At 43.2% G+C, this 12270-nt stretch overlaps 2 protein-coding genes across 5 annotated transcripts; both read left to right on the top strand.

Annotated features, from left to right (window-relative positions):
* Positions 1-2235: 2235 nt before the first annotated feature.
* On the top strand, positions 2236-6474 carry tmpob (thymopoietin b). Of its 4 annotated transcripts, none has more exons than XM_079449976.1 (6): positions 2236-3241; positions 3892-4009; positions 4097-4273; positions 4377-4480; positions 4569-4684; positions 4835-6474. In XM_079449976.1, the coding sequence occupies exons 1-6, from the start codon at positions 3023-3025 to the stop codon at positions 5166-5168; spliced, it is 1068 nt and encodes a 355-aa protein (XP_079306102.1). In that variant the 5' UTR covers positions 2236-3022; the 3' UTR covers positions 5169-6474. The 4 variants fall into 4 exon arrangements, with proteins under 4 accessions (XP_079306102.1, XP_079306104.1, XP_079306105.1 ...); XM_079449978.1 differs by having other exon boundaries at positions 2592-3241; positions 4575-4684; positions 4835-6275; XM_079449979.1 differs by having other exon boundaries at positions 2592-3241; positions 4395-4480; positions 4835-6248.
* Positions 6475-6561: 87 nt separating this feature from the next.
* slc25a3b (solute carrier family 25 member 3b) lies at positions 6562-12104 on the top strand. The gene is made up of 8 exons (XM_079449831.1): positions 6562-6972; positions 7226-7375; positions 8760-8887; positions 9495-9674; positions 10290-10471; positions 10817-10989; positions 11187-11297; positions 11668-12104. The coding sequence occupies exons 2-8, from the start codon at positions 7240-7242 to the stop codon at positions 11826-11828; spliced, it is 1071 nt and encodes a 356-aa protein (XP_079305957.1). The 5' UTR covers positions 6562-6972; positions 7226-7239; the 3' UTR covers positions 11829-12104.
* Positions 12105-12270: the final 166 nt, after the last annotated feature.

The following is a 12270-nucleotide window of genomic DNA, read 5'->3' as shown; positions in this document are numbered from 1 at the left end:
TGGTGGATTTCTCTTCAGGTGCCTCGGGTCATTGTGTTTGGCATGAAAAGTTCTTTGTCCGCGAGATCCTTCAGGTGGAAGTCACATGATAGCACGGCCTGATGGACGGCTCGGTGGAAAACGTCCAGGCAGCACACAGTAGGTGGGCGTGGGTACCCACTCGCGGCCCCATAAAAACACCTGACACTTCACATTGCCTTTGAGTGGAACCCAGTATTGACACGAACTGACCTCCGTCAGCACCGGCCAAACAAAACAGCACGAATTCACATCGTAATTAAACAAATAAACGGAGAGCTTGTTTGGCACGCCGTTCATAAAGAGCTGGGGCGGGAAGAACGAGTCTTGACATCGAGGTGTGTGTCCTATAAGAGCAGTTTGCACTGTCAACATGGGAAATATTCTGTACTAGAAGTTTCCAAGCCAGGACAAATCCATTCGGTGCCTGTGAAAAACTGACACCACACGGCCAGCAACCGCCCGATTCTTATGAGACATGAATAAAAACGTTCCGGTCAAGAATACAGTCCTTGTGTCTTTGTCACCTTCAAGAAAGACGCAGAAAAATCTATGCTTTTCTTTTTAGGGATATCTATATATTTCTGTTCTGTGTCACATAAGAAATAGAATTGGAAAAATAATGAGTGTTGAGGTTGATGGGATGCTGTCATTGATTCCCCTCCTCGTGCGTTTGTAAACCTGTATGGGACTCTTTCTTCAGTGAAACACAAAAGAAGATATGAATAGTTTGGTTCCAAAATGAGGTGACTCCATTTTGAAGAATTTTCAAAAATCATGTTTTTATTATGTTAGCATGTTTTTGTTGTGTGTTATTGGGTTACTAAGCTGTATTTCTTGAGTTATTATGGCTTAAATCTCAAGTTCTCATTTTGAAACCAAACTCTTCATATATTGAGAAAAGGTTTGTGTTCTCACGATAGAAGTCAATGGGGTTCAGTGTTGTTTCTTTTTTTGTGTTCTGCAAAAGAAAGAAAGTCAGAAATTACCGGAGGGTGAGTAAATGATGACAGAATTGTTTATTTTTGGTTCTATCTAGTATCTAGTTTACAACAAAGTTTGTCTGTAGGAACGCAACTGATCAAAAGTGGCTCTGTCAGATTCTTTCAGATGCTGTTGCTTTAACATTCAGAATGCATAAGGACTCTTGTACAGTAAATTTCATGTGCAGACTGTTGGATTTGGAAATGGCACACGCTTGGACAGTTTATAAGTTTCAACATGTCATCACCCCGCTACACTTTTCACTGCATTCCTCTTTGAAAACCACTTTTATACAAGCCGACGTTGATAATTGCTTAGCTCCTCTCAGATCCCTTCACTCAGAGCGCCTCTGTTATGCTTTTAAAGACACTTTTATGTGGCGCTTGGCAAGAGGATTGTTTTCTGTGTAAATGAAATACAATAAAGACAGAAGGGGTGTTTCAAAGTTTCCCTCTTTCACTGGCAGGGCTCTCTTGGAAAGCTTTACCTAAAGATTAAGCGTTAAAATCCGTGTGGTTTTGGGCACGGTCGCCATATCCCAGAAACATAAGTCAGATCAGGGGGAACAAGTGTGGGGCAAAATCACCGGCTCACGCTGCGGAGACCCGGGGTGCCCTAACCACACCGAACTTGAATCCAGCGGTCAGAAGAAACACCTTCATGCACACACGCTCGGCGTACCGTGAATCTGACATGAGCGGAACAAGACACGTTTGCATCAAAACTCTGAACATTCTTAGTGAGGTGTCTCTCTTCATTCAAGTGAGAATGTGTTTGAAAGCCATTTTACCTTCATAACATGATGAAACAGAGCAGGTAGTACTTGCTTTTTATACATAAGGATTATTATTGGATAATCAGGAAAAGTGGGAAACAATGAGGAAGGAAGAGGGATTTGTGATCTTAATTGAAACTACGAAGGCAAATATTTATATTTCGGCATCCTGGCCAAATTCGCCTGTATAGATCATGGCCTCCTAATCATCCCCATATGTACCAATTGGCTTCATAACTCTGTCTGGTCTTCACCAATAAGCTGGTGTGTGATGGGTGTTCTTACTCAATCATCCAGGTGGATGTAAATGCACATTGGTGGTGGTTGAGGAGATTCCCCCTTTAATGTAAAGCGCTTTGAGTGCCTAGAAAAGAGCTATATAATTTATTATTAAAAAAGGGCATTGACGTCTTAAATCTCAAATGTGACTTATGTAATGTGTGTCACACCTGGAGATCAGATTCAGTGATAACACGTGATCAGTACAGTAGATGTGACGGGGTTGTGCTGCCATCTTTAGGACTCCACCTTCTCTCTTCGACTGTCTTATTATGGACATTTCTGTCTGTCTGCTCAGTTTTAGCCCAACATACATAAATGCGATAACAAAAAGATTTTTCGCAAGTATTTAAAAGGCAGACGTACAAATGCACAAAAGCGCCTCATTCTACATTTATTTTACGAATGAAAGCCCCTTAACTTTAGCGTTTCTATGTTACTGGACCACGAGTGCTCTATGATAAGATCATTATTTGCATCTTATCATCTAATATATCGTGTTGTATTATAATGGCGTGTGACTCTTTGGCTCTTTGTTTTGGGCGAGCGTCTGTCGCGCCGCCGCATTGGCCAATAGGAGAACGTCTTACTGACTCCGCTCGACCAATGGTTGTCGAGCTTGTTATCGCCGTGTCGGTTCCGAGGCGCGAGCATCGAGCCGTCGATCTTTTTGTATTTTTATCCGCATTTGATTTCGTATCTGAGCGAAGAGATTTTAAATTCGTCCGTAAACTTCGACGCGCGAGATTATAAAAAGTTCACATTCGCGCGTAACGGGCAGCTGCGTCAGTCGCGGGAGGACGTTCAAACGGAAGGCGCGAGCCGGTTTGATGCGTGTCTGTCAACAGCGCCGCGCGGTTCGTGCAATTCTACAAGCTTGTATTCCGCCCGAAACCCTCCGCGGGTGATCAAGCATCAAGCGCTCTCGTGTTCTGGCAGTGAAAGTTCGTGTTTCGTATCTCGAGCATGGCGCAATATCACGAGGACCCGGCGCTGCTCACGAAAGAGAAACTGAAGAGCGAGTTAATGGCGCATAACGTCCCTCTGCCCAGCGCAGACAGCAAGAAAGATGTTTATGTTCAGCTTTACCTGAAGAACCTCACCGCGCTCAACAAGAAACGCGGGTCACCGCCTGCAGACACTTTCTCAAGTGATGACGAGGACAGCAGCCGGGTCACCGGGAAGGTCATATATCATACACAACAACACACGTGTTCTGCCTGATATGTTCCACTTTTGCTATTTGTTTATTTATTGCTAAACATCAAACTGTAGTAGTTTACTTTCATATGTACTAAAGTAATGTATAGTTTACTGTATATCATGATTTACTCGCCCTCTTGACTTAAGTCAATTAACAATCCGCGTTGCGAATTTCTTTGTTTAGTTTTGTTTGTTTACTTAATGTCAGATGTGTTTAATGCAGCAGTAAAACACGGCTGTTCACTTTAGAAGTTGTAGTGATGCTTTCCTTTTCCTCAAATAATGTGAAATATATGTTTGTTTATCATTTCTTTAATATATTTAATACAATTGAATTGATTTTAGAAAAAGTAATTTCGATTCACATTATTCATAATTTTCCCTCAATATCACACAGCCCTACTGTTCGGTCAAAAACATTTTTCTAAATAACTTCTTTTGTGTTCTGCGGAAGAATTAACTCATACAGGTTTGACTTTGACGATTTTTGGGTGAGCTATCGCTGCATGTGTAGAACAGGTCACACGTTCTAAAGAAAACCCCAGAAAAACTCTTATCTGATGCTGATGTTATAATCTGTAGTGTTTCTGTTCAGTTCATAAAGTCGACCTTCGTCTCTCCTCCATCTGCAGAAAGCCACAAGAAAGACAGACAGAGCTCGCGTGGATGAGAAGGACGTTACGTCTCTAACCGATGAAGAGTTGAACGGTCAGCTTCAGAAATATGGTGTCCACAGCGGTCCCATTGTTGGTGAGTGTTTCCTCATTCAGTGAATATTAAGGGTTGTGTTGCTTTCTTGGTTTAAATTCACCAGAGTGTTTTTGTCCCGTGTGACAGCATCCACTCGTAATCTGTACGAGAAGAAACTTCAGCAGTTTCTGGATCAGCCTCTGGTGGAGACCACGCTGGCCCAGCCCGAGACTGCCATCCCAGAGGCCGTCACCATCAAACCAGATGGAAATCAGAATGGAAACACGCATTCATCCGAAGACCAGTACAGTGACAAGGAAGACGGTAATGAACTCTAGATCAGATCAGATCAGATGGCGATGCATTTGAACAGCCGTGTTAATATTGTAATCTAAAGAAAGTTCATTGATCATGCCTCATGATGCAGAAGTAGATTCCGTTCCAGAGCCAGTTCCTGTAGTGACTAAGCCGGTCCGGAGCAGAGGGAAGCCACCGGTCACCACCAGAACCAGCAGCAGACAGCGTGTCAAGGTAAAGACAAACAGATCGCATGAATCGCATCAAACACTGGTACAGATTTACAGCAACTGAGGTGGACTGATGGTCGTCATGTGTTCAGGTGCAGGTGGAGGTGGAGGAGACGACCGCAGTTGGACTTCAGAAAACATCACTGGATGGAGGAGATGCTTTAAAGGAAATGTTCCCGAATGAACCCCCCACACCCACTGGGATAATGTGAGTTTAACAGGTTTTTTAGTTTTCCCTAATCTAGATTATCAATGTTTTATCCTTTACAACTGTTAAACTTGAGCGCTGTTTCCGTTCTTCACCGCGCAAAAAACATGATGTTTCTAAGAGCATTTGTAATGGATTGCATATGAACAGGGCCACGTGTCGAAGGCCGATCCACGGTGTGGCTGGACGTCCAGTGAAGCCTCTAAACCTCTGGTCGGAAGAGCTCGTCCTGCAGCAGAAGGTTTACACCGCCACCAAATCTTCAGCCGCTGACGTGAGCAGCGCCACGCTCGCCCCTCGACCGCGCCGCTGGTTCTCTTTCTGGTTAAAGGTTCTGCTGGTGCTCCTACTGGCTGCGTCTCTGTACTATGCCTTCCAGAACGTCACCACCAATCAGATCGACGCCTGTCAGGTCTTCGTCCAGAACAACGTGATCATGCCTCTCGTCAATTACATTAGCTGGGATAGTCGTGATGGAAAATGAGCTCCCGCGCATGTCGATCTGCGCTTCAGCATGCATCTGCTGTCAGACTGATTTTCTAGCCCTGTTTCTCAGCGTCTCATCGGCAGGGGTCCAGCAGTGGGGGTGGGTTTTTTGCAGTTCAACCTAGCAGTGACGTCTTGAATAAACTTGTTTTACAGATAGTCTTTTAACTTTTTGTGCATCATGTTGCTTTGCTATTTTACTGTTTTGTAGCGTTAAAGATGATGTAGTGTAATGTAGTGTTTGTTCATAATAGCGAACCATTTGCCACAGTCACCAGCTCGGTTCAGATCACTAAACGAGTTAAAACCGTAAGTGCCAAGACATGGCCAACAAGAGTTTGCTTTCACACACGTCAGGACTGGATGGAACAACCTGAAGCTCAGTGTTTGCAGAAACCCAATCTGAAACTTTTTTTTATATAACTGTGGCAAAGTTTATTTAGAACCGCTGAAATGAAGAGACCAGATAATGAGTTTTTGACTGTAGCATAGAATCTAGGAAAGTTTGTGTAGATCATTTGTAATGTACAATACAACTCACATAATGTTTCAGTGCTGTTTTATCAAGTCTCATGTAGGAAACAATGCTTCAGCTCTGATGAGAGTCTGGGTTCATGAGTTTATGATGTTTTTAGAATGTGAATTTTAAACCCCAGAATGAGAATTCAATTGACTGCACCTAATCACTGGTCTTCATTTCTTTACTGTGATTTTTCAAGATGACAACGTTGTCTTCTGAACATATTCACCAGAATGAACTGTACTCATTTCAGTCAGAAATACATTTGTGAATGACATCTTGGTTTTCAGGTTTGCTTTTATATTTTTCTTTTTAACGGCAATATTTTTCTAACGTCTTCTGTAAATGAATTGCATTTTTAAAACAAAGTGGTTAACTTTCTAAAGGTTTGGTTTCGGTCTGCTGTGTCTCAGGCAGTGGATCGAGGTGTAAAATAAGTCATATTTGCACTCTGTTTAGGCAGCTAACTGTGGGAAATTTGTTCATTTGCAATGAATTATTTATGTTTGATTCAATGCAGAACTGGTGTAAAATAAAAAGGTAAATTCTGGAGGTGACCTCTATACTTGTGTGTAGTTTGTTCACAACAAGGTCAGTTTAATGTCACACACATTTCATTCCCGGAAAAGTAACGCAGGACTGTTTGACCTTCAGATACATTCATGCAACAACTTCTAAATTTTATCATATCAATTTCGCATTATTAATTCTACGTGAAGCATTTTGCATTTCTGACATCAATATCTCCTGTACAAGCACATTATTAAATCACATTAAACGAACGTTAAGCTTTGATCTGCGAGTGAAGCTCCGCCCCTCGTGACGTTTAAATATGAAAGAACTCTAAAGGTTTGTTTTTAAGAAGAGAATTAACACATTCATAATAATACTTTTGTTTTTAACGAAAACTAAGACGGTTTGATAAACGTTTTACTTGGGTTGAAGTAAAACCAGCATGTAGCTTATATAGACTGTTCTTTCCATATACCATTTTTTTCTTCATAAGCGGTAAAATATGTAATTATTTAATATTTTTGTTTGATAATAATGATAATTGACGGATAGGATTCGTGTGTTTAATTTATTAAACTTATTAAAAAGCAACGAATGAATCATAGTTAACGAGAGGTGTTGTGGGCGGGGCATGCCGTGACGCCATCGCTTCCTTTATCCGGTCGCGTTTTGCTGCGCTCGTGCACATCGCTCTTCTCTCTCTCTCTCTCTCTGTGTGCAGCCGGTCGAGAAGAGGACGGAGGCGCCATTTTGCGACAACTTGTCTAAAGTAAGACTTTTCCTCTCGTTCTGTCTTAATTTCGTTGATGTTGCGGCTGTAATGTGCGGGATTGTTTACGTTGTCCTGTCACAAAGGATTTAAGGGCTTCTAATGGTTTTCCTCAACAAGGTTTTAGAGAAGCGCGGGCCGCTGACCTCTCCGGGTAACCTCACGATGAGATTATAGCGAGAGATCGGATCACATCTGTGGCGGTGACGTGCTGAATCTTGAACGTGTGTTTTTGTGTTATTTGCTCATTTAGTCCCAGCAGCAGACATGTTCCCGAGCACGCTGACGCAGCTCGCCCGGGCGAACCCCTTCAGCGCCCCGATGTTCACACTGCAGAGAGCCGATGAGCCCCAGTCACACACTCCCGTACAGAAGCGCAGGCTCGCAGCCGCCGCAGTCGCCGGTAAGACCCGAATCACCTTCATCTCTTCCAGCATCACAAGAATGACCCCTGACCCTGCGTTTATTCGGTCTTTAATTGACGTATCACGGTTCAGAGTTACACGATCAACTTTATTCGGCGATACGGTTAAAGGTTACACCGAGCGCTAGCTGTCTGAGCAGTTAGCATTCTTAGCACAGCCGTTACTTTAGGTAGTTTAGATGAGAGCCCCCGTACTAGATCTTCCTGATTCCCGCTTTAGTGCTCGTCTGGATGAAGTATGTAGTGTACGTCACATGCGTTAGTCGCTTCTGAGAGGTTGTTGGGCCTCGTTTCTGTCATGGAGGGCAGTGAAGGACACCGATGCCCGGCGCGTTTAAAGCGCTTCTGAGGGGAACTCGGAAGGATATTCGGTTTTGAATGAATCTAAAGTGAGCGATTATATAAAAGAAGAGTATTGAATGTCAGTGAGGAGGTCAAGGGACGCGGTGTTCTTCATTAAAAGCGTCCTAGCTGTCGCATGACCCGGGTGTGCTTCACCTCTAAATAAGGAGCCGTCTCATTGGCTAGCTGCCGAAGGAGCTGCGAGCTGATTGGCTGTCAGTCTCAAGAGTTTCCTGGTCCAGTATCACGTGTCCTGCCCAGCATATCATCATCATCATCATCATACCGTTATATGTATTATTCATATCTATTTACCCATGTGATGAGGATTATACGTCTCTTTGCTTTTAGGTGCATTAATCCTTTTATCTGAGGAAGTTTATAGAGATCAAACACAAGACTGTTGAGAGGCTGTTTAGTGTGTGACTGTAAATCATTGGGTTCATAACGATAAATGATTGAAATCCTTATGTATAAACACAAATTATTAGAAGTTTATCAATCCAACATCAAACTGCTACATTTATTATTATTATTAATCGGTTTAATTTATTTATGAACGATTTTGTGTATCTACAAATATTTCAAATGATTTCTCTTGTGTCAGAAATGATGCACTTTCTTTACAGATTTAGTATCTTGTATAGACATCATTAGTTGTTCTCCAGACACGAGTTTCAAGGTGTTTTGTGTGCTTCCTGTTCAAGTTTCTGAGATGTGTCTGTGTGGGTGATTCCGTGTCTGTCCTCAGAGGGAGACAGCTGTGAGTTTGGCTCACAGAAATACCTCATCCTCTGTGGTTTTGGAGGAATTCTCAGCTGTGGCACCACACACACCGCTGTGGTGCCTCTCGACCTGGTCAAGTGCCGAATGCAGGTGTGTGTGTGTGTGTGTGTCTGCCGGAGTCACCCGAGTGTGTGTGTGCGTATGAACTGACCCCGTCGCACCCCCTCATCAGCATGTTTAATGTGGTGTTGTGATGCATGAGCATGTGTGTTCCTGTGTTCCCCTCGTGTCACAGAGTCAGGCAATAGCTGTGAGTTCGGCTCGATGAAATACTACGCCCTCTGCGGGTTTGGGGGCATCTTGAGTTGCGGTCTTACTCACACGGCTGTCGTACCACTCGACCTGGTGAAGTGTCGCCTTCAGGTTTGTGCTCACCTGCACATCATCATCATCCCCGCATTTATAAGATGACATCTGTGGTGAGGGGTCACTAATGTTATAGGAGGCTTGACGTGTTTTACAACTCTTTGCTTTTAAATGATCGTGGAGTTGCAGCATCATTAATCTGTTTCTTTTGCCTCCGAGGAATAGTTCTCCCAAAACATCCGACTGCCATTTAACTGTTGTCATGACATTCTGAGCTTGTTGGTTTTTCTTCTGTGAAACACAATGACGTTTTTCTGTATGCAGATGGTCATTATAAGCAATGTGGGAGTCCAATTTATTATTGTTACATAGAGCAACAACTGACATTCTGCTTATGTTTCATGAATTAAACAGTTTTATTCAAGTATGGGAATGAGTGAATGGCTTTTACATTTTTGGGGGAACTGTTCCTTTAAATCCTGACTGAGCCACGGATGTTATCCAGCTGAGTTTGTTTTCATATTTGTAATCCAGCATGCAAACTGGAAACATTTTTGAATTAAAACCATTAACCGTGTTCCTTCATAAGCGTTCAGTGTTTGGTTCTGAGTGCGTGCATGTGATGCTGTCAGTTGACATGACGATAACCCAGTCCTGTGTTTAGGTGGACCCAGCCAAATACAAGAGCATCTTCAATGGATTCTCAGTCACCATCAGAGAGGATGGCATGCGTGGATTGGCCAAGGGGTGGGCTCCCACCTTCATTGGTTACTCCATGCAGGGTCTCTGCAAGTTTGGCTTCTATGAGGTGTTCAAGATCATGTACGGAGATCTGCTAGGAGAGGTGAGCAAACATCCATAAAATCAAAGACCTTTTTATTGTCTCAGTTGTCCAAAATATTACAGTGCACATCTTTACAATAGGTCTGTCAAATGATTAACCTCATCCAAAATAAGTGTTTTGTTTACATATTACATGTCTGTGTACTGTTCATTGTACGTGTGTGTGTATATATATTTAGGAAATATGTATTCATTTGTAGTTTCCAATCATTAAAATATTTAACGTTTATTAATTTGAATATTTTTCTTAAATATATTTGTGTATGACTTAATAAATACAAAATTATTATACACAGTACACAGACACATTATGTAAACTAACTTTTATTCTGGATGCGACAGCCCTACTTTACAACCTATGTGTTGTGGTCATGTAAATCCTCGTCTAGTATTTACAAACCAGTCAATTATTCAAATCCTGTGGAAGTGCTACCTTAAGGGTTGAGAATCCTGATATCATCACTGATCCAGTGTCAGGCCCGTCGCCATGTATTTAGATGTTTCAATTGTACCTACTAGGCTTTAATTTCTTAAATGTATTCATTTGTCAGAAATGGAAAAAAATGAGTAGTGCTTTCAGGCAGTTCAATAATAGTTGTAATTGTTCCGTCAACAGGAGAACACATACTTGTGGAGGACGTCGCTGTATCTGGCTGCCTCTGCAAGCGCTGAGTTCTTTGCAGATATCGCTCTGGCCCCTATGGAGGCGTGTAAAGTGCGAATCCAGACTCAGCCCGGCTATGCCAATACTTTGAGAGAATGTGCTCCCAAGATGTATGGCGAGGAGGGAATCTGGGCGTGAGTATACCCCAGTTACTCTGCATATTGCTTGAGAGGTCAACACGTTCCTTAGATCCACCTCTGGGGAGTTTGAGACTCCCATCAGCTTTACGGCTGTACGGTCAGAGGTGCTTGAGTCATTGGCGTGTGAGATCAGTCCACCTGCTCGCCCGGCATCTCTCTGCCCTGACCCTTCACAGGACGAACCGGGGCGGAACAGCTGGAGAGCAGACAAACTTTTGTCCACTTTATTTCTAATAGGTCACACAGACTGTTGGGCAGGCAGCCTTTCTATAATCTTGATAACTGACTACTCGCATGGGGGAACATTCTAATAATCTGTCTTTGTGGATGTTCTGCTAGATTCTACAAAGGTGTGGTTCCTCTGTGGATGAGGCAGATCCCTTACACCATGATGAAGTTCGCCTGCTTTGAGCGAACCGTTGAGCTGCTTTACAAACACGTGGTGCCCAAACCCCGCAACGAATGCTCCAAATCCGAACAGCTGGTGGTCACCTTTGTCGCCGGTTACATCGGTAAGGCTCTTACGCTTGTTTTTGTTAATGAGCCTCGTTCATAAAACCAGAGAAGACGTCATATCTTGTTCATAAAACTGTTCTGGTATCAGTTTGCTCATTCTGCTTTTGTAATGAGGCCCAGAAATCTGCACATTCTGCATGTCCGGTTTACAGACCAGCGATCTAATGAGTGTGTTTTGTTTGTGTGTATGTAGCTGGTGTGTTCTGTGCCATCGTGTCTCACCCTGCTGATTCTGTCGTGTCCGTGTTGAACAAAGAGAAGGGAAGCACAGCCACGCAAGTCCTCAAGAAACTCGGACCTAGGGGTGAGACTTCTCCAACTTTCTGATGTCTTTATGTTCTGCTAGTGTTATCGAGAGCGGCTATCGAGCGTGTTTTATATGAATATAGTAGGTCAACACGCTCCTTAGATCCACCTCTGGGGAGTTTGAGACTCCCATCAGCTTTACGGCTGTACGGTCAGAGGTGCTTGAGTCATTGGCGTGTGAGATCAGTCCACCTGCTCGCCCGGCATCTCTCTGCCCTGACCCTTCACAGGACGAACCGGGGCGGAACAGCTGGAGAGCAGACAAACTTTTCATATCCGTGTTTAGTTAGTGATTTGCTTTAGCATGGTAAGTTTTTGGCACAACTCTTAATCCGGCCATGAACACAATGTTCTTGCATGTTTTTCAGGCGTTTGGAAGGGTCTGGTTGCCCGTATCATCATGATCGGTACCTTGACGGCCCTGCAGTGGTTCATCTATGACTCTGTGAAGGTCTACTTCCGTCTGCCCCGCCCTCCTCCCCCTGAGATGCCGGAGTCCCTCAAGAAGAAGCTCGGTCTCACTGAGTAGACGTCCAGAGAGATCTGACGTTCATCCACCTCCATTAATCTTTGACACATCTGCACACCTCTGTTTTCTATATTTAAGTCTATTCTGAGCCCCTCGTCCCGCTCGCCCTCTGACTGACCGTGAGGGGCAGCTCGTCCCCTTCATAGGGGACCATCATGTCTATATAGTCTATACAAATGTTTGTGACATGAATGAATGAATGCAGTTTGGTTTTAATCTCTGACATTTGTTTGTCAGTAGTACAATAAAAAAAAATCACCTGGATATTATACACCGACTCGTCTCTTTTTCCAGCTTTCACTCATCTGAGCTCAGATTTGTCTTCACGCATCAATGTAATCTCTCAATGCAGTTTAACCAGTTCACATAAACTGGTGTTATTGCTTTGTTTTCAGGTGTCTCTCACATTATTCATTTGGTTTACATACAGAATAACAGAATG

The sequence above is a fragment of the Barbatula barbatula genome (assembly GCF_947034865.1).
Source record: "Barbatula barbatula genome assembly, chromosome: 25".
NCBI lineage: Eukaryota > Metazoa > Chordata > Actinopteri > Cypriniformes > Nemacheilidae > Barbatula > Barbatula barbatula.
This window is presented reverse-complemented; position numbering and strand designations above follow the sequence as displayed.